The sequence below is a fragment of the Grampus griseus genome, assembly GCF_964374135.1.
Source record: "Grampus griseus genome assembly, chromosome: 12".
Taxonomy (NCBI): domain Eukaryota; kingdom Metazoa; phylum Chordata; class Mammalia; order Artiodactyla; family Delphinidae; genus Grampus; species Grampus griseus.
Window position 1 is genome coordinate 64,256,257 of NC_139006.1, and position 20,797 is coordinate 64,277,053.

A 20,797-nucleotide genomic window follows, 5' to 3' on the forward strand; every position below is an offset into this window, starting at 1 on the left:
TGGCCCATGAGCCCCTGGAAGTGAACAGCACGGTGGACGGTGGAGGAGGCAAGCTTGCGAGCAGCCACCTAGTCTATTTAGACACCAGGCTGGCGTGCTAAGAAGAGTTTGTCCGACGCGCTCTGTGACCACATGAGTTAATTCACATGGTAATTTGCATCAGTGTTGTAGGGCAGGGGCGTTTATGCCAACAGCAGAGGCTGGACAGGATTTCAGGGCTGAACAAAAGTGGGGAAGATGTTCCAGGCAGAAGGAAAAGCGGGGATGAGGAATGTGTGTTCGGGGGTGGGGTGGCAGGCACATGGGGGCAGGGAGGAGAGGATGGCCCCAGAGCAACCCCCAGGGCAGGAACCCGGGTCCCCTGGCCCCCAGCCCAGTGCTGCTTCTGCTGTGTTTCCATAAATAGAAGTGTAAAGCAGTTCTTGAGCCGGTGGGGAGGGGCAGGGTAGTAATTAAAACTTTTCCTCCACATAGGGCCCTGAGCTCTGACATCGGGGATGGGGCAGTAAGAGCTTGAAGAATCACTTCCTCCACGTAAGAGACTGGAAAGGCTGTGGTGCAGCCATGAATACTGGTCACCCAGACCCCAGCCCCAGATCTGGCCCCTTGGGCCTAGCTGTGCACACTGACCTTCCTGGTCAAGCTGGGGTGAGCACAGAGCCCGAGCTGGGTGGCCGTGCAGGGCAACTCGAAGGTCAACATCGTGGGAAACTGCACCATCCTAAAAAAAAAAAAAAGAAAAGAAAGAAATTAAGAAAGGTGCAAAACTTACCCCTGAAAAGCTTGGGGATAAAGGGGGCAGCAAGTGCACCGGCTTTCCTGGCCTCTTCTGTTGCGGCAGCTGGGCGGTCCAGCAGACAGGGGCTGCCGTTCTGAAACCTCCTGTCGCAGGAAGCAGCCTAGCACAAGCTGAGCAGGGGAGGCCCGGCCGGTGGCAAAGGACTCGCTCCCATATGTCTGGCAGCTTCAGCGTTAGGACGTGAGGGCTGTGTGGTTATCGGTCAATAAGTGGGCACTAAACTAATTGTATTGCATTTGTGTCAGCGGCCCAAGGAGGGTAGGATGGTGGCCCAGGATGAGGAGGGTCAGTGAGCAAATGACCCCAAAATCCCATGTTCTCTTTGAAAACAAAACCGAACAGAAACTGGTTATGGCTTGAATAAATACCATTAGCAAGAAGGGAAAGGGTTTGGATTACATGAGGACCCGACTTTCATACCAGGATGGCAGTGGTCGCTGCTGAGGTCCATGGCTTAGGCCAACACAGGAGAGCCAGAGGTTTTCCCACCGGTCTTTGCAAAATGAGGAAAATGGTGAGTTCACGTTTTGCGTGGGGATTAGGCTCAAATGAAAGGGATCACTTATAAACAAAATTACTCCTGAAATAAAATAAAATTCAAGAAAAAAAAGATTACTCCTGAAAACCCCTTAAAATGCCCATGAAGTTCAGAATACTTGGTTTTGGAGTAGGTAACGTTGCTGTGCAGCGTTACCTACGTGTAAATGTATATGTGCGCTCTATTGTAAAGAGTGCATGAACCCCGTATAGTAGTTCAATTTTCTTTCTAAGCACATGTCGGTGAATTTGAGTGAGGTAGACAGAGCACCCGATTGAGACTCCGTGTAAAGGGCGTCCTACAGGAGGGCGTAGTGACTTACACGGAGCTGAAGTTAATCCACGCAAAGGCCCAGCTTTTATTTTAAAGTTTTGTCCTTTGTGAAATGATGGTGGCAGTGGGTGGGATGTCATTAAGTAAAGTAAAAAGTAGCAACTGTCCATTCTGATATTTAAACTTCACTAGTTTATGATATTCACAATGTTGGTTTCAGCCTTGAATCTCTCTCGATCTGTCAATCTGGTTGTTCTAGTTTGGCTCAAATGTCACTCTCTCAGGCCATTTCTGATCCTCCAATGGAAAGCATTACCCTCTTCATTTCTTTTTCCGGCACACATGTCTCTTGCTTTTTAGTTGCATCCTGTTGACTGCCACGTACCCCTTGTAGAGTGGAAGCCCATATCTGTGGCTTAGTCACCGTGGTAGATCAGCTCCGGGCACATTGGAAGCCTCAGTGAGGATGAGCCGGGTGAATGAATGAAAGCATGGTCGGTTCCTCCAGGGGGGACCACGTTTTGCCCTCTTGTCTCTCTAGGGGTTAATGCTGTGCCTGCGCCTGTGGGTTCTCCCTGCTTGTGTCTATCATGGCTCAGCCTCTGTGATACCCTGTGAGCTGTCCGGTGCCCGGAAGCCCCAGCCAGGCTGCCCTGACTCAGTGTTCCACTCAGCATTTCTCTTCGAGTTGGGAGCAGCTCACTTTCAGAGGATGCAGCCCCTGCCTTGGGTATTCAGGGTACGGGGGTGATGTCCTGCCTGGAGTAGGTTCCCAAGAAGGCCTGCCGCTCTGGGAGATAGGCCCTGCCCTTGCCCTTCAGAACCTACGGAAGGTCCTTCTCTTCTTGCCCCACTCCTGCTGGGCTCCCGTGATGAGATGAAAGAGGGATAAGTAGTGTCCAGACGGGGCCGGGAGCGGGCAGGGGTTGAATAACTGCATGGAGGAGGCTGAGGTGGCAGCAAGCCACACTTTTGTCCCCTGAGAATGTTCTGGACACAGCTGGGGGCTCAGGAAGTGGTTGGTTGGTGGACACAGGGTGACCTCATTCGAGCACAGCATTACCGGGGCTTTGGGCTGCGGCTTCCATCTTGAGGGACGTGGATGGAAAGTTAGAAAGTCTCAGGGGCAGCAGGGGCTCCGGGTACAGATGGGGGGCCCTTGGGCCTGGGATTTCACAGACTGTGCCCCAAAAAGGAAGAGAGCCATGGGGGCGTGTGCAGAGGATGGGGGGGAAGGATGGGCAGTTGGGAAACCTCCTGTGCTACCTGTCCTCATACGTCACATAATCTCATTTAATCCTCCTGATGGTCTGCTGAAATTGGTATAATTCTTTATTATCGCCATTTTATGGAAGAGGAAAATAGAAGCATAAGTAGGGTAGCTATCTCTCTAGGCTCCCACAGTAGGTGGCAGTGATGGTATTTAAAACCAAACCAATTGACTCCGATCCCTGCTGGGCAGCCCCGAATCTGCATTGCTTAAAGCACCTGAGGCTGGCTCTGCAAACACTGGGACAGGGGCCCTACTGCTCGTAGGTGCTCCTCCGTCAAGGCCTCTTTCCCTGTCCCCCCGTGTCCCTGGACCAGCCAGCCTTGGCCCACCAGTGCAGGGGCAGGAGAACGATGAACCCGTTCACTCACACGAGGCCTTGGAGGCATCCCCCGCACGGTGGAACTCGGCTTGGGGTCTCAGCCTCTCTGGTAGAGGTGTTTGGGACAGGGGTCCCTGCTCAGGGCCCACAGAGGCCCTTACACTTACCGTTACCTGACTACTACCAGTTTGTATACTGAGCCACACCAGAGTATGTTCAGGAGAGGCAAGAGCAAAGCCATTAAAACATGTCTTCTAGCAACTTCTGCTGGGGCCCTTGCCTTTCTGGTTGTGCTTCTGTTAACTTCAGAGCCTTCCGGTAACTCAGAGGGCAGCCTCGGGCATCCCTTCCTCCATGGGTTCCTTGCACCCTGGATGTCCGCGTGACTTCCCTGAAGTAGTAAAATCGCTTGTGTGTCTGTTCTTCCAGCAGCCTGTGGACTTCTTTGGGACACAGGCAGAGTCTGGTTTTTCTATGTCCATGACACGCAGTGTGGTCACAGAACGCAGTGGGCATCTTCTAAGCGTTGTAGAGTCATCACTCCTCTTCCAGAATCCATTGTTGCTTCTGTTCCCAAGATGGTCTCTGAACCTCCCCAAGTACATAAAACTATTCACAATTGCCTGCCTCACAAAGACTGTGCCTCCCTCTTAGAGACCAGAGCACGAATATTACTTTGTCTTCTCTTTTTTTTTTTTTTTTTAAAGAAGGAAGGGGATCTTCATTTGAATAGACTAGGTTTATTTTTTATTTTTTTATTTTTTGGCGGTACGTGGGCCTCTCACTGCTGTGGCCTCTCCCGTTGCGGAGCACAGGCTCCCGACGCGCAGGCTTAGCGGCTATGGCTCACGGGCCCAGCCACTCCCCTGGACCGGGGCACGAACCCGCGTCCCCTGCATCGGCAGGCGGACTCTCAACCACTGCGCCACCAGGGAAGCCCACTTTGTCTTCTCTTGAGTTTGCTTTATGGGCTTTTCCAGGATCTGGGTCTTATCTCTGTCATGGATACACCATTCAGTTAGAAACTAGAATTCAGGCCACGTGTGTCCATTCGTGCCCAGGCAACTTTCCCAGAGGCTGCAGAGCAGACCCTGTGTCTTTCCTGTGGCCACTTGTACCTCTTGCCTTTCTAGATCATCTTCCTGCCTCTGGTCTGTAGCAGCAGGAAGCTGTTACCTTTTTCAGGTCTGCAGCCTTCCCAGGACCCCCAGCAAAAGCCGTTCATCAAGGAAGTGGAGAGCACCTGTCTGCCCCCATTCCATTCTCATGTGGCTGTCCCTGTGTCATCGTGAGCCCAGGGGGCCTGCCTCCAGGGCTCCTTCTGGACTCTTGGTCCTGGGCTTGTCACCTGGTTGAGGCCCTGAGCCACTTGTTCTCATATGGTATTCGACACAGAGAGAGTTATAGTCACCCTCCAGTAACCCTCCCTATACACACACACACACACGCGCACACACACACACCCATTACAGGACTACACTGGTTGCAAAAGGGAAACTTTTTTTAAAAATTTTATTTATTTTTTTATACAGCAGGTTCTTATTAGTTATCCATTTTATACACATCAGTGCATACATGTCAATCCCAATCGCCCAATTCATCACAGCACCACCCCCACCCCCTGCCGCTTTCCCCCCTTGGTGTCCATACGTCTGTTCTCTACATCTGTGTCTCTATTTCTGCCCTGCAAACCGGTTCATCTGTACCATTTTCTAGGTTCCACATATATGCGTTAATATATGATATTTGTTTCTCTGTCTCTGACTTACTTTACTCTGTATGACGGTCTCTAGATCCATCCACGTCTCTACAAATGACTCAATTTCCTTCCTTTTATGGCTGAGTAATATTCTATTGTATATATGTGCCACATCTTCTTTATCCATTCGTCTGTCGATGGGCATTTAGGTTGCTTCCGTGACCTGGCTATTGTAAATAGTGCTGCAGTGAACATTGGGGTGCATGTGTCTTTCTGAATTATGGTTTCCTCTGGGTATATGCCCAGTAGTGTGATTGCTGGGTCATATGGTAATTCTATTTTTAGTTTTTTACGGAACCTCCATACTGTTCTGCATAGTGGCTGTATCAATTTACGTTCCCACCAACAGTGCAGGAGGGTTCCCTTTTCTCCACACCCTCTCCAGCATTTGTTGTTTGTAGATTTTCTGATGATGTCCATTCTAACTGGTGTGAGGTGATACCTCATTGTAGTTTTGATTGGCGTTTCTCTAATAATTAGTGATGTTGACCAGCTTTTCATGTGCTTCTTGGCCATCTGTATGTCTTCTTCGGAGAAATGTCTATTTAGGTCTTCTGCCCATTTTTGGATTGGGTTGTTTGTTTTTTTAATATTGAGCTGCATGAGCTGTTTATATATTTTGGAGATTAATCCTTTGTCCGATGATTAGTTTGCAAATATTTTCTCCTATTCTGAGGGTTGTCTTTTCGTCTTGTTTATGGTTTCCTTTGCTGTGCAAAAGCTTTTAAGTTTCATTAGGTCCCATTTGTTTATTTTTGTTTTTATTTCCATTTCTATAGGAGGTGGATCAAAAAATATCTTGCTGTGATTTATGTCAAAGAGTGTTCTTTCTATGTTTTCCTCTAAGAATTTTATAGTGCCCAGTCTTACATTTAGGTCTCTAATCCATTTTGAGTTTATTTTTGTGTATGGTGTTAGGGAGTGTTCTGATTTCATTCTTTTACATGGAGCTGTCCAGTTTTCCCAGCACCACTTATTGAAGAGACTGTCTTTTCTCCATTGTATATCCTTGCCTCCTTTGTCATAGATTAGTTGACCAAAGGTGCATGGGTTTCTCTCTGGGCTTTCTATCCTGTTCCATTGATCTATATTTCTGTTTTTGTGCCAGTACCATATTGTCTTGATTACTGTAGCTTTGTAGTATAGTCTGAAGTCAGGGAGTCTGATTCCTCCAGCTCCATTTTTTTCCCTAAAACTGCTTTGGCTATTAGGGGTCTTTTGTGTCTCCATACAAATTTTAAGATTTTTTGTTCTAGTTCTGTAAAAAATGCCATTGGTAATTTGATAGGGATTGCATTGAATCTGTAGATTGCTTTGGGTAGTATAGTCATTTTCACAATGTTGATTCTTCCAATCCAAGAACATGGTATATCTCTCCATCTGTTTGTGTCATCTGACAGTGCTTGAAAAAGCAGCACTTTAGTAATTGTTTCCTTTACATTTTACACAGTGTAACATAAAAGCAATTTTCTAACATTTTTCTATTGGTTTGTAGTCCTGTCCTTTATACCAGTGTTCTCGCTTTTTGTTTTCTGTTTACTCAGACATTATCAAGACAATGTCATTAGTATTTGACATTGCTCAGTGGATCGTTTCCTGACATGGCTACCAGCGGGAGAGGGCAGGGACAGTCGTGTTTGCTTTCCAGGATTTCATGGATATACTAAGAACAACCGTAACAATACCTAAAGTTGTATCGTGCTGAATTATTTAGGACTCTTTGGGTTGCAAGTGAGAGAACCCCAACTCAAAATATATTTAAAGATAAAAAGGGTAACTGATTGGCTCATGAAATCAAAGGAAGACAAGCAGTCATGACACAGGAGACAGGAAAAGCAAGTGTTTTCATCCACATTTTCCAGAAGAAGGAGGAGAGGGCTGGGTGAGATAACTGCCCAGTGGTATCCAGGTTTGGCAACAGAGCTGGGGCCCAGGTTGCCTAAAGGCTGTGTGGATTCTTGGCTGTTACAGTGAGAAACCCAACTTGAAGGAAAAAGGAGGGATGGGCTTTATTAGTTTAGTGCACCCAAGGAAGGCCACATGCCAGCGACCTGGTCTCCGTAACCACACTACAGTGCAGGCACAGACCCCTGCGTGCTGGATAAATGCTGTGGGCTCGCACCCCAAAGGCTGCCACAGGCAAGATATTCATGTGCAGTAGACCCCACGAAACCCTGGCCAGAGAGCCTCAGTTAGGCTCCGTTTCTGGAAGAATGTCCAGCTCTTGTGTAGCCAGCATCCAGCCTTTCCGAATGGGTGGCGGCCAGGTCCACAGTCCAGGGTGTGAGTGGGGGACGGGGTGGAGGCAGCGGTGATGTTGGTGGCTCAGAGGCAGCCTCTGCATCTCTGCCCCGTCTACCTTTATGTTTGTTTTTATGTTGGGACTCCAGCTGAGGTATTGTTCTTAAAAGGGTCTCTGCTGATTAAAAAAAATAAATTAAAAGAAAAGGTAGAAAATCACGGATTTAAACATGGTTTAGCCTCCCGCCTCCCACCTTTCTTTCTGAAACAGGTCGGCTTCTCTGAATAGCTGTGCAGCCTTGAGATTCCAGGAATTTTAGAAACATTACCTGTTTTGTTTCAGCTTGGACGTGACCCACACATCCTGCCCACGTGGAACTTGGTAGGATAACTTCTTAGAAGCTATGAAAAAACATGACCCTAGCAAGAGGAGGGCTCCACGGTTGAGACAAACTCATTGTCGGAGGAGCTGTACTTGGTGTTTTTATGGCCCCTTAAGTTGCCAAGTGCTATGTTTCCTTCATACCGTCGGCCCTCGGGATGTCTACCCGTGTCGAGCCGGAGACAGGGACCTGGGGAGTCCCAGCTGGCTTGGCCTGAGTCTGTCCTGCCTCTGTGGGGCTCCAGCTCCCTGGGATCGCCCAGTGAGCACGGCAGAACCAACATCCAGTTCTTCTGAGTCACGGTTCCTGGGGTCCTCCACTCTGGGCCATCTGGAATTTTCTGGAGAGAAAGAAGCCATTAGTTTCCATGTGTTTCAAAGCATCCTTGGGAGTGACAGGTAGGGCCAATACGCAAGCTTGTGAAGAAGAGGAGAGAGGCTGTGGTTTCCAAGAAGCCAGGTGGGGAGTCGGTATCCAGGAGAGATGGGGGCAGACGGGCGGGTCGCTGGAGAGGGTACAGCTGGGGCCACAGGGCTTACCTGTCAGGAGACTGGTGCGTGTGGGAAAAGGCAGCTAATGTGTAGAAAAGAACCAAGCTCCAGGTGTGCTGGCAGTGGAGTCTTGTGATCCTGTATTTATTTCTGGTTGGAGTCACCTTGAGCACAGCTTTCCATGCCCCGCTTGGAACCTCCCGCTGCTGCCTCACCTGGGCCGGGATCCGCAGCCTTCCCTTCCAGCGCCAGCATTTCCCAGCCGCATCACCTCCTACTGAAGGCCCGTCCAGGTCTACCACAGTCTGGGGGTCTTCACACAACAGGAGGAAGTCTCTCTTGTATTTGTGTAACGCACGCTCCCTTTGCAAAGAGCTGGTGTGTGAGAGAGAGAGAGAATAGACCTGTGAGATAGTTAGGCCTGGATGATTTCTATCAGACCCAGGTCCAAGGCCAGTGGTCAGAGGTCACAGGTCACGGGAATGTCAGGAGAATCTCCCTTGAAAGGAAAGCGGGCCTGGGGTTCCATGAAGCTGCCGGCCGTGGGACTGAGCTCTGTGGGGCACTTCTAAACTTCGTCCCGCAAGATTGAAGGGGAACCAGGCAGAGCAGTAGCCAGGGGCCCTGACCCCACCAACCTGGGAAGTGAAGGGCAGGGTTAAGCTTGGTGTCATGAGCACCACCCCGTAGAGAGAGGGGAGCGGAGGCCTGCCGAAGGGGCCGTGGCCAGGGTCATCGCAGAGGTCACGGTGAGCACACACGGGCATGCGCTCTGCAGGGCAGACATGGGACAGCATCTGAGCCAGCGCCCGGGGACACCAGCTCTCCATCCTCACGCCTGGTGGGCGGCACCATGGACAGAAATGGGGCCGTCCAACGGTGGCTCCAGTACCAGGCGGAGCTTACGCTGAGCCACTTCCTCAATTGCTGGGACCCAGAGTGCATGGCCCGGCACCATGGGGTCAGAGGTGGGGCAGGAGATGCCCTCTCATGCCCCCAGTGGTTCCACCTCCACATCTCTGCCCTGGTGCTGCAGGCTGAGTGACATCACAGTTGGGAGCGTGAGCCTTGGAGGCGGCAGGTACAGCCTGCTGCCAACTGGTTGGGTGGCCCTGAGGAACTTCCTGGACCTTATTGAGTCCCTCCTTCGTCCTTGGTAAAACAGGCTGCCAACACGGTGAAATTACCTGGTGAGCACGTAACTTTCACAAATGCAACTCCATTTTGGCAAAGGAAATCCAGTTAGAAAAATGACCCTTTTTTAAAGCACAAATGGTTTTGCCTACTCTTCCACCTGTGTTCGTCTCGTCTCCTGGCCCGGGAAGGGGGGCGGGGGCGGGGGGGAAGGGCAGGGTGCTGCCATGACAAAGTGCCAGCAAGCTGTTGGCTTAGAACAAGAGCGATTTATTATCTCCTACTTTTGGGTGCTGGAGCCACCGTCAACCAGGTGGCTTAAAGCAACAGAAATTTACAGTCTCACAGTTCTAAAGGCTGGAAGTCAGAAGTCAAGGTGTCAGCAGGGCCACGCCCCCTCTGGAGGCTCTAGGGAAGAATCCCTTCTCGCCTCTCCTGGCTCTGGTGGCTGCCAGCAATCCTCGCTGTTCCTTGGCTTGAAGCGCCTCCCTCCAAAGATAGCCTCCATGTTCACGTAGCCTTCTTCCCTCTGTCTCTGTCCAAATTTCCTTCTTCTTATAAGGACACCAGTCATTGGGTTTAGGACCACCCTAATTTTGTATGACCTCGTCTTAACTCCGTCATATCTGCCAAGATCCTGTCTCCAAATGAGGTCGCGTTCATCCGTACCCAGGGTTAAGACTCAGCTTATCTTCTGGGGGCACGCAATTCTACCCACCGTAGGGGTGAAGACACCGCACGCGACACTGTGGTCAGGGGCCCCCACCCCGGCCCTCGGAGCACCCGGTGCCTCTGTCTCCTCCTGTAGGGCCAGCGTGTCTCCACCCGATCCACCTATGACCCTGGCGTGTGTTGTCCCGCAGGTGGAAGTTGTAACATACCTTCTTCTCCCTTGTGCTCCTGTCAGCCCTTTAGCACTCAGGTCAGGTACCATCCCGGCGAAGGCCTCCCTGACCCTGCTCCAGGCAAAGGTCCTCAGGGCTGCCAGAGGCATCTACGCAGCCTCTCCCGTGACGCATGGCGTGCGTCAGCTTGTTATTTGTGTTCCCCTGAGCTCCTGGGGCTGGGACTGGGTCTCTTCATTCTGGTATTCCCATCTGATGCACGTGGCACATAGTAGGCCTTGAGAGCTGCTTGGGTAAAGAACCAAGGATGGACAGATGGATGGATGGATGGCAAGTGGTGGACAGCTCTCCCCTGACCACCGCCACAGCTGCTGCTCTCATCCCTTCGTCCTGCCTGTTCTGCTCGATAGCATTTTTCATCATTGATCATATTATCTATTTGTTTGTCATCTCTCTCCTTTCACTAGAATGTGTGCTCTGTAAAAACCAGCATTTTGCCTATTGCTCTTTCACTACTGTGTCTGCAGTGTCTAAAACGACAGTATTTATAGGATGGGTGGTTGGATGGATGGATGGATGGATGGGTAGATGGGGGAAGGGTGGATGGTGGGGCGGGTGGGGAAGTGTGGAGGGATTGGGGGAGGGGAGCCTGTGGCTCAGTGGACGTGCATCACTCTTACCACAGAGGCAGCAGGTCTCAGCGCCACCCGGCGCACACGCCGCCTTGCTCAGCGTGCTTACATTGCCCTCCCTCCCCAGACCCAAGATATGTTTGTTGGTAGCTGTCATCTCAGAGGAAGGCCCCTGCACTGCCAGTCTGCGGTCAGCAGCTCTGCCGCAGCCGCCTTTAATCCCCCAGAAATACCTGCCATCCCAGGTGGTGAGGTCTTAGCTTCAGCCTGCCCTGGAATGGGCAGATTTTACGTGACGGGTTTCAGCAACCAGGGCAGTAACACGCTGCCCGTGGTGCCGCATCTTAGACCCGTGCTGACCTCCGGGACGGGAGAGAGAGAGACACAGAGAGAGAGAGTGTGTGTGTGTGTGTTTCACGTGTCCTCTGCCCAAGCTGCACGCAGAAGGAGTATTATCTTCCCTCCCTCCCAGGAGAGGCTTGTTTTATATAATGTACTTGTCTCCCAGGCCCACTTAGTTATTGAAAGTGGTCAGAGGTTAGACAGAGAGGAACTGCAACCAGGTCTCAGAGCTAAAGGGAGAAGGGTTCCCATGCAGAGAGGCAGAGGAAGAGCAGGCAGGGCCTGGGAGGTCCAGGGTGATGCTACAGAGGCTCACCTGACTCTGGCTGAGGAAACACACAAACCAGCTGGTAAACCAGAGGCTGGTGGGGCTCTTGTTTATTCGGGGGGAAGGGGGATGCTCATACCTGGACTGACGTCCAGATGGGGCTCTTTCAAAACACAGAATAGAAGAATTTATTGAGTAAAGAAATGGAGCAAAGACTACTGTGTACTCTTTTTTTTTTTTTTAGTTCTGTGACATTTTATTTTATTTAGTATATGTAACATGAGATCCACCCTCTTAAAAATATTTGTTTTGTTTTGTTTTTTTACACTGTATACTCTTAAACGATCATTCTGGCAAGCCTGATAAATTTCCCATTCTCCACTCAAGAGTTACATCCTATCTAAAAAGCAGAGAGGGGTCTCTGGTCTAAAGCCAGAACCCCATCTTCCCCGGCCGGGCCTGGAAATACCAACTCATGTGCCTCTCCAGACTCCTTATTAGTCACTCTCATCGTTGGATGCCCCTTGCCTACACGTGCCACCCTCTCCAGCCCTTTCGTAGGAGCCATGTTTTAGGGCAGCTGCTTTCTGTAGAGTAGTTCAGTGAGAGGGGGGCACAGTGTACACCGTGGCTGGATTTTTTTTTTTTTCAAAACACTTGCTATTGCCTCTACCTGGAATATTTTTCCCACCTTTTAAAAATTGAGATATAATTTACATGCCATAAAATTCACCCTTTAAAATATATGAGTAAATGGTTTTTAGTATCTTTATGAGATTGAGCAACCATTACCACTGTCCAATTCCAGAATATTTTCATTATCCCCAGAAGAAGCCTGGAGCCCATTGCCAGTCACTCCCCATTCTTTCACTCCCCAGGCGCTGGCAACCTCTCATCTACTTTCCGTCTCTGCAGATTTGCCATTTCTGGACATTTCATAAAAATGAAATCGGGGCTTCCCTGGTGGCGCAGTGGTTGAGAGTCCGCCTGCCGATGCAGGGGACGCGGGTTCGTGCCCCGGTCCGGGAAGATCCCACATGCCGCGGAGCGGCTGGGCCCGTGAGCCATGGCCGCTGAGCCTGCGCGTCCAGAGCCTGTGCTCCGCAACGGAAGAGGCCACAACAGTGAGAGGCCCGGGTATCGCAAAAAAAAAAAAAAAAAATGAAATCGAACCATATGTGGTCTTTGATAGATTCACCCATGCTGTAGCATGTATCAGAACGTCCTCTCTTTTTATAGCCACGCACCACTCCATTGTAAGGAGCTACCACATGTTTATCCAAGCATCAGTTATTGGACATTTGGGTTGTTTCCATTCTTGGCTATTATGAATACTGCTGCTGTGAACATTCACATACAAGCCTCATCTCCCGCCAATGGCTTTAAAGAACTTTTGCCAGCCTAGGTCAGCAGCTAATCTGATGACAGATCGTAGCTAAGCACAGAGTTTCTCCTTCTGTCTTCCTCTTTTGGCCTCATATTTGGCCCCAAATGCCCTTGTTTGGGGGGAAGTGTGGGCAGCATCTTGAGTTGTGTGTGTCACATGGTACCACCACCAGCTTGAGTTTGAAGAACTAAGTGGCTAATTGAAGAGGGTCCTCCAGTAAAGCTTGTATAAATGCAGTGCACCCCATTTTATACAAGACCGTCTGAAAGTTCTACATAAGTGCCCCAGGGAAGGTGGCATTCATTCATGTATTCACCATGGTGCCAGTAGGCTGGGGCCCCAGGTGATCTTGTGGGTGGGACCAGTCCTCTATAGCACCAGCCTGGGTTATTCCTGGGGACGGAAGACCTTCGAGGTGCAAGGCTTTGTTCTGTCACCTTTGTCACTTTGTTCAGCTGATTTCTGGCCTCCCACTGGGGCCTGCCAGCCTCAGGCCAAAGAGAACACAGGCAGAACTCCTCCATCCTTCCCCAGCACACCACCTGGTCACCAGGCTCTCTGCTAATTCCCTCCACCTTCCCTAACCCAAGCTTCCTACACCCTCCTCCCCTGCAAACCAACTCCACTGGAGGACTCTCTCTGCCAAGACTGGGGGCCCCATGAGGAGAGGGACCAGAGCAGCCTTGCTTGTCCTGGCGCACTCGGCCCTGAGCAGAGTGTCAGGATGATGGGAGAAATGCTGCTGCCGCCGATGATGATGACGGTGGTGATGACGCCAACGATGGCAGTGACAACACCAGAGATACTTGCTGAGGTGTGCTGCGTACCCGGCACTGTTCCACGTTCTTTACATGCTCATCAACACATTCAACCCTCACAGGGACCCCAGGAGGCTATTATTATCTCCACTTTACAGGTGTGGAAACTGAGGCACATAGAGGTTAGGTCACCTGTGCAAAGTCACAGAGCCATCAAGAGGAAGAGCCAGGAGCTGACGGTTCACAGTGTGGCTCCAGGTCCCAGGCTTTTAACTACGATGGTATTTTATATATGTACACACATATGTGGTAATTTGGAGGTGATAGATGGATGGACACAGCGGTCAGAGCAGTGGCTTCATTAGAAGCCCTGAGGGGTCGCGCATGCCCCTGGGCCACACTGAGCCCTGGCAGAGAGCTAGGACTCCATGCCGAGGCTGGGTCACCAGGGCAGCTCCCCTCTGCTGCAGCCGTGTGGCCGGGAGGGGGGGTGAGCAGGCCAGGATGCAGGTCAGAGCCCAGGACTCCGGGGCCCAGACAGGGAAGACGGGCACCTTCTGAGCTCGCGGAAGGCCAAGTGTCCCGACAGCGCCCTCGGCCCGGCCTCGGAGCTCAGCTCCCGGTCCAGGCTCGGCTTCCTTGCATTGTCTCCACGGGGCACGCCCAGTGTTCCTGTGGTGACCTGAGGCCGGAGGGAGGGAAGGGGCCAGCCCGGAGCTGGGTGAGGGTGGGAGAGGGGAAATGAGAGGGGAAGACTTGCTGTTTTTCCTTGTTTGTGTTTTGTATTAAAGAAAGCAAATAATATCCTTTGAGAAAACCATTAAACAAAGCACATCCTAAGGCAGCAGAGGCCCATTGTGCCTGCCCGAGCCAGAACTCATTCATGCCTTCTTGGTCGGATTGTTGGAACCAAGAGCCAGGGTGTGAGGGAGGGACTGACAATATAAATAATATAAATTAAATTAAATTAAATTTGAAACGTGCCCTTCCCTCCCTGGACTCGATAGGAGTGTCGGCCAAGCGTCTGAAAGGCCAAGGTCCCCGTGTCCTCCTGAGCCTGTTGTCCTCCCCGTGCCCGCCCCAGGAAGCACCTCAAGACTGGCCGGGCTGCCCATGTCCAGGGCCGCTTAGCCCCGTGGTTGGGGGCTAAGCCCTGAGAAGGCAGCCCAGCGGGACGCTCCGCTAGGAGCCCAGATCCAGAGGGCTGCATGTGCCCTTGCCGTGGAGGGGGCCTGGGCTTCTGTCTCCCTGTCTGTAAAGTGCGTGGGGGGCGGGTGCTAAATGGGCCCTCACTGTACCCTCTCCAGCACACTGGGCCCTGTCACACCCTCTGACCCTGTGCACACCCAGGGCCTTGTGGGCGGCATGGGGGCCATGCTCAGGCTGTGGACTCTGCACCAGGACCCATACCCAGATGTCCCAGGCCCAGGCCTAAGACCCTCAACCCCTCCCACCCCACCGCAGCCTGCCCATAATGGAATGGCAGTGCTTTCCCATGTCCCACCAGGACACACTTTTCTGGGGGGAGGGAAATGGTAAGAAGAGAGCTGGCCATCAGCCCAACTTCTGCAAATAATTCTGCCTGTGGCCCGGCATCTGCAAGATCAACCCTGCATTATGAATAGAGGGTCTCTCTCCGACCTTGGTATAAATATATACATAGTTGTCATCATGATGACAATATGCAAAAGACCATCTTTAGGATTTTCCCCAGTTAAAAGTTTAAAAAAGCATTTAGCTATTTGCATGTTTCCCCCAAATATACCCCAGGAGTATAAGTAACAAAGATCTTGGGTAGAAATTGCATGAGGCATCCTGGACTAGTATATGAGGAGATCTGGGTCCTGGCACATTCCCTCTGCATGAGGCTCAGGATTTGCAAGGAGGCTGCATCTCCTTGGTCGTCTCAACAGCTCAGAGAAGATATTAACATTGCCATTGTGTTAGGAAGCTTGATGTTAGAGGGCTAACTTGTCCTCCGTCCGCCAGTGATTCCAGGATCTCATTCTCTGCTGGACCTTGAACTGGCTCATCCACCTTTCTGGACCTGAGTGTTCTCATCTGTAATTTGAGTAACTGGATATGACAAATTCTAGGGACCCACTGTTCTTTGGTTCTATAATTCCAGCGTTATCACCTGATGGGAAACTCATTAACTCTGGTGTTCTCCATTTTTCAGCCTGGATTTGCTGGTCAGAGTCTAGCCTTTCCAAACTCTCGATTTCATTTTGTCATAGGTGTTGTTGTAGTTAGTTCAGACCCAGAAGTTCTTTGCTCTCTTCTAGAAGATTTACTGACAATCCTCTCTTCCTCCCCCAAACACACAGGGCTACCACCCGATGCCCCATGAGGTGGAGATTGCGCACACGAAGAAGCTGTTCCGGAGGAGAAGAAATGACCGAAGGTAAGAGACTCTCCGTCGCCAGCTTTGGGTTTTCTCCGCCTCTGCCGGCCCTTCTGGAGCTACAGTCCTGTCCTGTGTTTGGCTTTTCCTGGTCATCAGCCGATGCGGCGAGAGGCGACGTAGACTCAGTGGGCTGGTGACCGGGGGCGGTGGCGGCTGCCCACCTCTTGGTTGGCCCTGGGATTGGATCTATTCAGGAGTCCAGGGCAGGTTTGGCAGTTCAGGAAGAGAAAAGCTCTTTCCACTGACCATGCAGCAACAGTAGCGGTCCTCAGGGGACCAGGACCTGCCGATGTGTGTTTTGAGACAGCCTCCAGGAGGCTCTGGAGCTCACAGTTCCAGGACTGTCTTTCCTCTGCCCTGTCCTGAGAGCCGTCCCTGGCCCGTGCTGGGTTCTGCTGGGACAGCGACACACAGATCAGCAACTGTACGTGCTGCTTCTCTCGAATGCCTGGGGGGTTGGGGCTCACTTAAACTAAAGCAGAAACCAGGATCTCCCCTGGCATCCAGCAGAGGGCTGGGTGACAGCAAGGGGCCAGAAAAAGTGCCTGGGGTAGCCTTGGATAGGAACAAACAACTGAGGTTGGGCGTCTGGGAGGCTGAGCCTTTGTTTCCTTAAAGGTTGTTAAAGGTCTTCAAGGTGTGTATTCCAAATGGAAGAGTCCAGGTGCAGAGCAGTGTTTTAGTGTGTGGCCATTTGTGCAAAAGCAGGGTTAGAGTATTTGTTTGTTTGTTAGCATGTGCATAAATGATTTCTGGGTGGAAATGAGAGAGGGGAGGAAGAGAGAGAAGCGGGGAAGGAAGGGAGGGAGGGACGGAGGGACGGAGGAAGGAAGGCTTCTGCCTGAAGAATTAAAAGTGAGGTTCTCCTCTACAGGGAATTTCTTCTTAGTTAAAGGTGATGGCTTGTGGTTTCACCTTTAATGAACAGAGCGTGTTCTCAGAGAGCAAAAAAAAAAAGCCCAGTCAACATGCTTCCTCAGAATACTGGAAACGCCTCTTCTCGTGCAGCTTCCTGGAGACTAGGGCTGCCCAGGGTCCCTGATGCCTCCCTCCACACGCGGTCCCTGAACGAGGCGTGTTGGGTGGTGGCCGCGACTCAGGGTGGATGGAGGACCAGGCCCCCGGAACGTCATCAGCTGGTGGATTTAGTGGAACCAGAATAGCCCGAGAGGACAGGGAGTGTACAGCCATCTGGGAGGAAGGCGATCCGGGCTTAGAAACCACCAGGCACTTTACGTAGTGGCGTCAAAGGGGGAAACTGAGCAGGGAGAGGTGGACCAAGCCTATTCCTGGCCTTCCCAGAGTGCAGTCGCTGCGCTGTGTGCGCCGCCTTCTTGTTGTGCAGCTTCACAGAGGCTAATTCCTGATTGCTGGGTTCCCCGCAGAGAGAAGTAGGGAGCACCCCCTAAAGGAGGCATGGGGTTCACAGGGGACTGGGGAGGTGTCCGGAAGAGCAGAGGCTCGCTGTTGCTCCTCCCCTGCCCTGTGGTCCCCAGAGTGTGCGTGGAGGTGCAGGGAGTCCCCGAGCTTCCGTAGGAGAAGTCCCCCTGTGGGCCCAGGCAAGGGCAGGCTGCTCTCAGCGTCCAGATCAGCCGCGCCTCCGCTTGTGGGCCAGGTCACCTCACTCAGCAGGAGCCGCTGGACAGTGCAGGTCTCCGGAAAGCAGCGGCGTGACCCAGGAATGTAGGAAAAGGAGCGTGACATGCAGGCACCGGGAAGCCGGCCTTCCGCTGAGCCTCGCTTGTGTTAACAAATGCCCAGTTAGGTCAGCACACCTCGCAAAGGATGTGGACCCGGGACTGGGTCCAAAGCAAGGCAATAAAGATGATTAAAGGGATGGAAAGTATGTCCTGTGAGGAGAGGCTAACGGGCCAGGGCCAGGGAAGAGGAGGCTGCAGGGAAAGGACGTTCATGCCAGTAAACTCTTGAAAGATTTATACAGAGCGCTGAGGAGCGGCCGCCCACCTTCCCCGGGACCCGAACTGCAGGAAATCATCTGAAATGAAAGGAGAGAGTGTTCCTCTGGACCAAAGACGGACTCAAGCAACAAACATCTTGACCATCAGGGGCTCGGACTCTGCCATTCAGCGTGGCAGACACACGTTGAGCCTGTGCTGTGTGCCGGCCGGGGCCCCACCTTTCCTCACAATCTGGAATATGGTGCAGGCCAACACTCAGCCGTCACAGAGTCCCCAGGCCATGGGACTTTCAGGAGAAGAGCAGGCGGCCGGACGCTTTAAGGACCTCTTTGTCTGCAAGCAGGCAGCCAGCACCAGGGGCCTCCCGAGTCCTCCCTGGTGGAGCGTGTGATTCTGGCATTTGAGGAACGGCTACGGAATATTATCCAGCCGACCCTAACCTTCCAGCTGACGGTAGATAGTCACGGCCTTGCTGAGCCCCAGACCTTTATATTTGACCTTGATAGTTAACACTTCTGGACAGCAGGTTAACCTTGCCAGTAGTGAGGCTTGCATTCCCTGGTGGCAGAGGGGGAGGTGACCAGGATCAGATGCGGTGGCCAAGGGCACAGCCAGCGTCTATCTGTGTCATGCCTCTGATCTATCCCCCTCTGCTGCAAGGGAGAAAAGGTGCTGTTTCCCCTTTTAACAGATGGAATAGCTGAGGCCAGGGACACTAGCCAACATTGTTCAGCTAAGTAGCAGAGCTGAACTCGCCCCTGCTGACTGCAGCTCTCAGCCTTTTCAGCTCCACTGCCTCAGGTGGACCTTTGACCTAGAAAAAGCCAAGAGCAGGGGGCTGGTGGGTGCCTAATTAGGAGGGTGGCTGCAGTGTCACAGGAAGGGAGGTGGCCCGCTCCATCCCCCTGTGTCTCTGAGGCTCTCCCGGAAGGCCTGCAGGGGTCTGTGGCCTGGTTGATAGCTGCAAACTCTCAGCAGCTCGGCAGGTTGCTGAGCCTGGGGGTCTGTACTACCCCGCAGCCTGCAGCAGGAACTTCTAAACTGGGCTCTAGAGTCCTAGTCTTCACGGAGGTCTAGATTATATCCTAGTTCCTGGTGGCCTCTTGAGGTCTTGAGTGTGCCCTTACTGCTTTTATTCTCTGATGTCTGAGGCATATGCCGTGGAATTAGATGCCGGATGTGCATGCCACCTTTCCTACTCATTAACTCCATGATTTTGGCAAATTACTCTATACCTCGAAAACTTGATTTCCTCTTCTGTAAAATGGGTTCATTAATTGGGAGGCTTAACCAAGCTCATCCTTGTAAGGCACCGGGAAATGGCCTTAGCGCCAGCTAAGATCACAGGGGGATCCGAGGTGCTCAGAAAACACTGTAAGGTGACAGTGGAGGGCAGATGTCTGCGGTGGCAGGGTGCAGGGGCGGGGCTATTGTCCCAAATCCCCATGAGTGCCGGGTTTGCTTGAGCCCAGCGAACTTTCCTCGCATCACCTCCAGGGCCAGGGCACCCAGGGTCAATTGTTCCTTCTCAGGGATCAACTTTTAAAGCTTTGCTCCCACTGTCGGGGCTGGCAGGGAAGGAGGGCCCCTCTAGGGCAGCCATCTGCAGACTCTGCTCCCACATTCTGTGCGCTGCTTCGAGGGCCTCTGTTTCTAAAATTGAGTTGTGGCATCTTTTCCTCATTTTGCAAAAAAAAAAAAGGTTAAGCTTGTGAACAGTTCAAAAGTTTTCTCCTTTAAAATGGTCTCAAAACATGGACAACTGGTAACCACTTGTTTATTTTGCGAAACTAATCAAGGATGTTTGCTGATTTCAGACAAAATTATGCATTTCATGATATGAATGTACTAAGTGAGAATTTCATGCATTCCTGAAAGAGCAACATGCCTCCGGGTGCTCTGTCCCCACCCAAGCCAGAGACCTGCCGACTGGAAGGGGGTCCGCAGAGATTCGTCTTCTGCCCTGAGCCCCTTACCCTCAGGATGCAGGGCAGAGGGGCAAACTCTGGAGGGCAGAGTCCCGGCCATGCCGCTGACCCACTGCCTGTGTTGACCTTGAGTGAGGTCGCACCTCTGGGGGGATGCAGCGATTTTCTCTACTCCCTCCACCCCTTTTCCATTTGAAGAGATGGACATCTGAGGCCATGAATGAAGGTCATGGTCTGTGTTGCCTGGGAAGCAGAGTCTGGGATGGAGATTATTGGGCAGGACACTTACTAAGGAGCGCCCTTGGGGTCACGCGGAGGGAGGGGGTGAGCTGCAGCGCAGTCTGCGTGGGGAGTTCTGATTCTGCGGGAAGTTCTGAAGTCGGGATGACTCTTTAGAGCTGTCCCAGGATGGAGAGAAGGCAGGTCTTTGTATCCCTATGTCTGCTCTAGTCATCAGATGGGGAGTGCCTTGACCTTGAGCCGGCAGCTCTCCGCCCCAGACAACTTCTGTAGGGCTGACCGCTGAGGGCTGTCTGCCACAGCGCAGCCAGCAGCCAGGGGCGAGTGTGTCATTTCTGAGCAGGGCGAACGCCACAGTGAAGCACTCTTTAACTCTCCAACTAGGATCGATGGGGCAGTGCTCTGTGCTACATTCCATGCTGCAGAGAAACCAGACAAGTGCCAGGCGTGGTCCCTGGTCTCAAGGGCCTGAGGTAGAGCTTGCACAGCTGGCCTCAGAAGCCACCAGAATGTGGTGCATGACTGTGTAGAATCCATGTGTTCCTGCGAGGAGGTTCTAAGAGAGGAACCAGCGACCGTGGTTACAGAATGCTTCCTAAGGAGATGGGCATCGAGTTAGCCATGAGTCACCAGGGGGATTTGGAAGGGAGATGGGAGGACATTAGGGTGAGACTGTGAAAGCCTCAGTGAAACAGATGTGGGAACCAGGGATTCCCACCGCCCCGGATGTCGCTCCCACAAAACTCCCTAGAAACAGAGCCGGATGGGTGGAACTCACTGCTGCCACTACCCGCAACTGAACTAAAGAGAAGGGAAAAGCCGGAGCTCCTGGCTCCTGACGGGGCCCAGCCCAGACGTCAG

General features: G+C 52.0%; 1 protein-coding gene across 2 annotated transcripts in view; it reads left to right on the plus strand.

The window, feature by feature from the left end:
- Positions 1-20,797, plus strand: part of CTIF (cap binding complex dependent translation initiation factor) — a 230,860-nt gene that overhangs the window by 73,313 nt on the left and 136,750 nt on the right. For both annotated transcript variants that reach the window (XM_082668483.1, XM_082668484.1), the window contains exon 6: positions 15,770-15,846. In XM_082668483.1, coding sequence (XP_082524609.1) covers positions 15,770-15,846 — 77 coding nt within the window. The remainder of the gene's footprint in view (positions 1-15,769; positions 15,847-20,797) is intronic.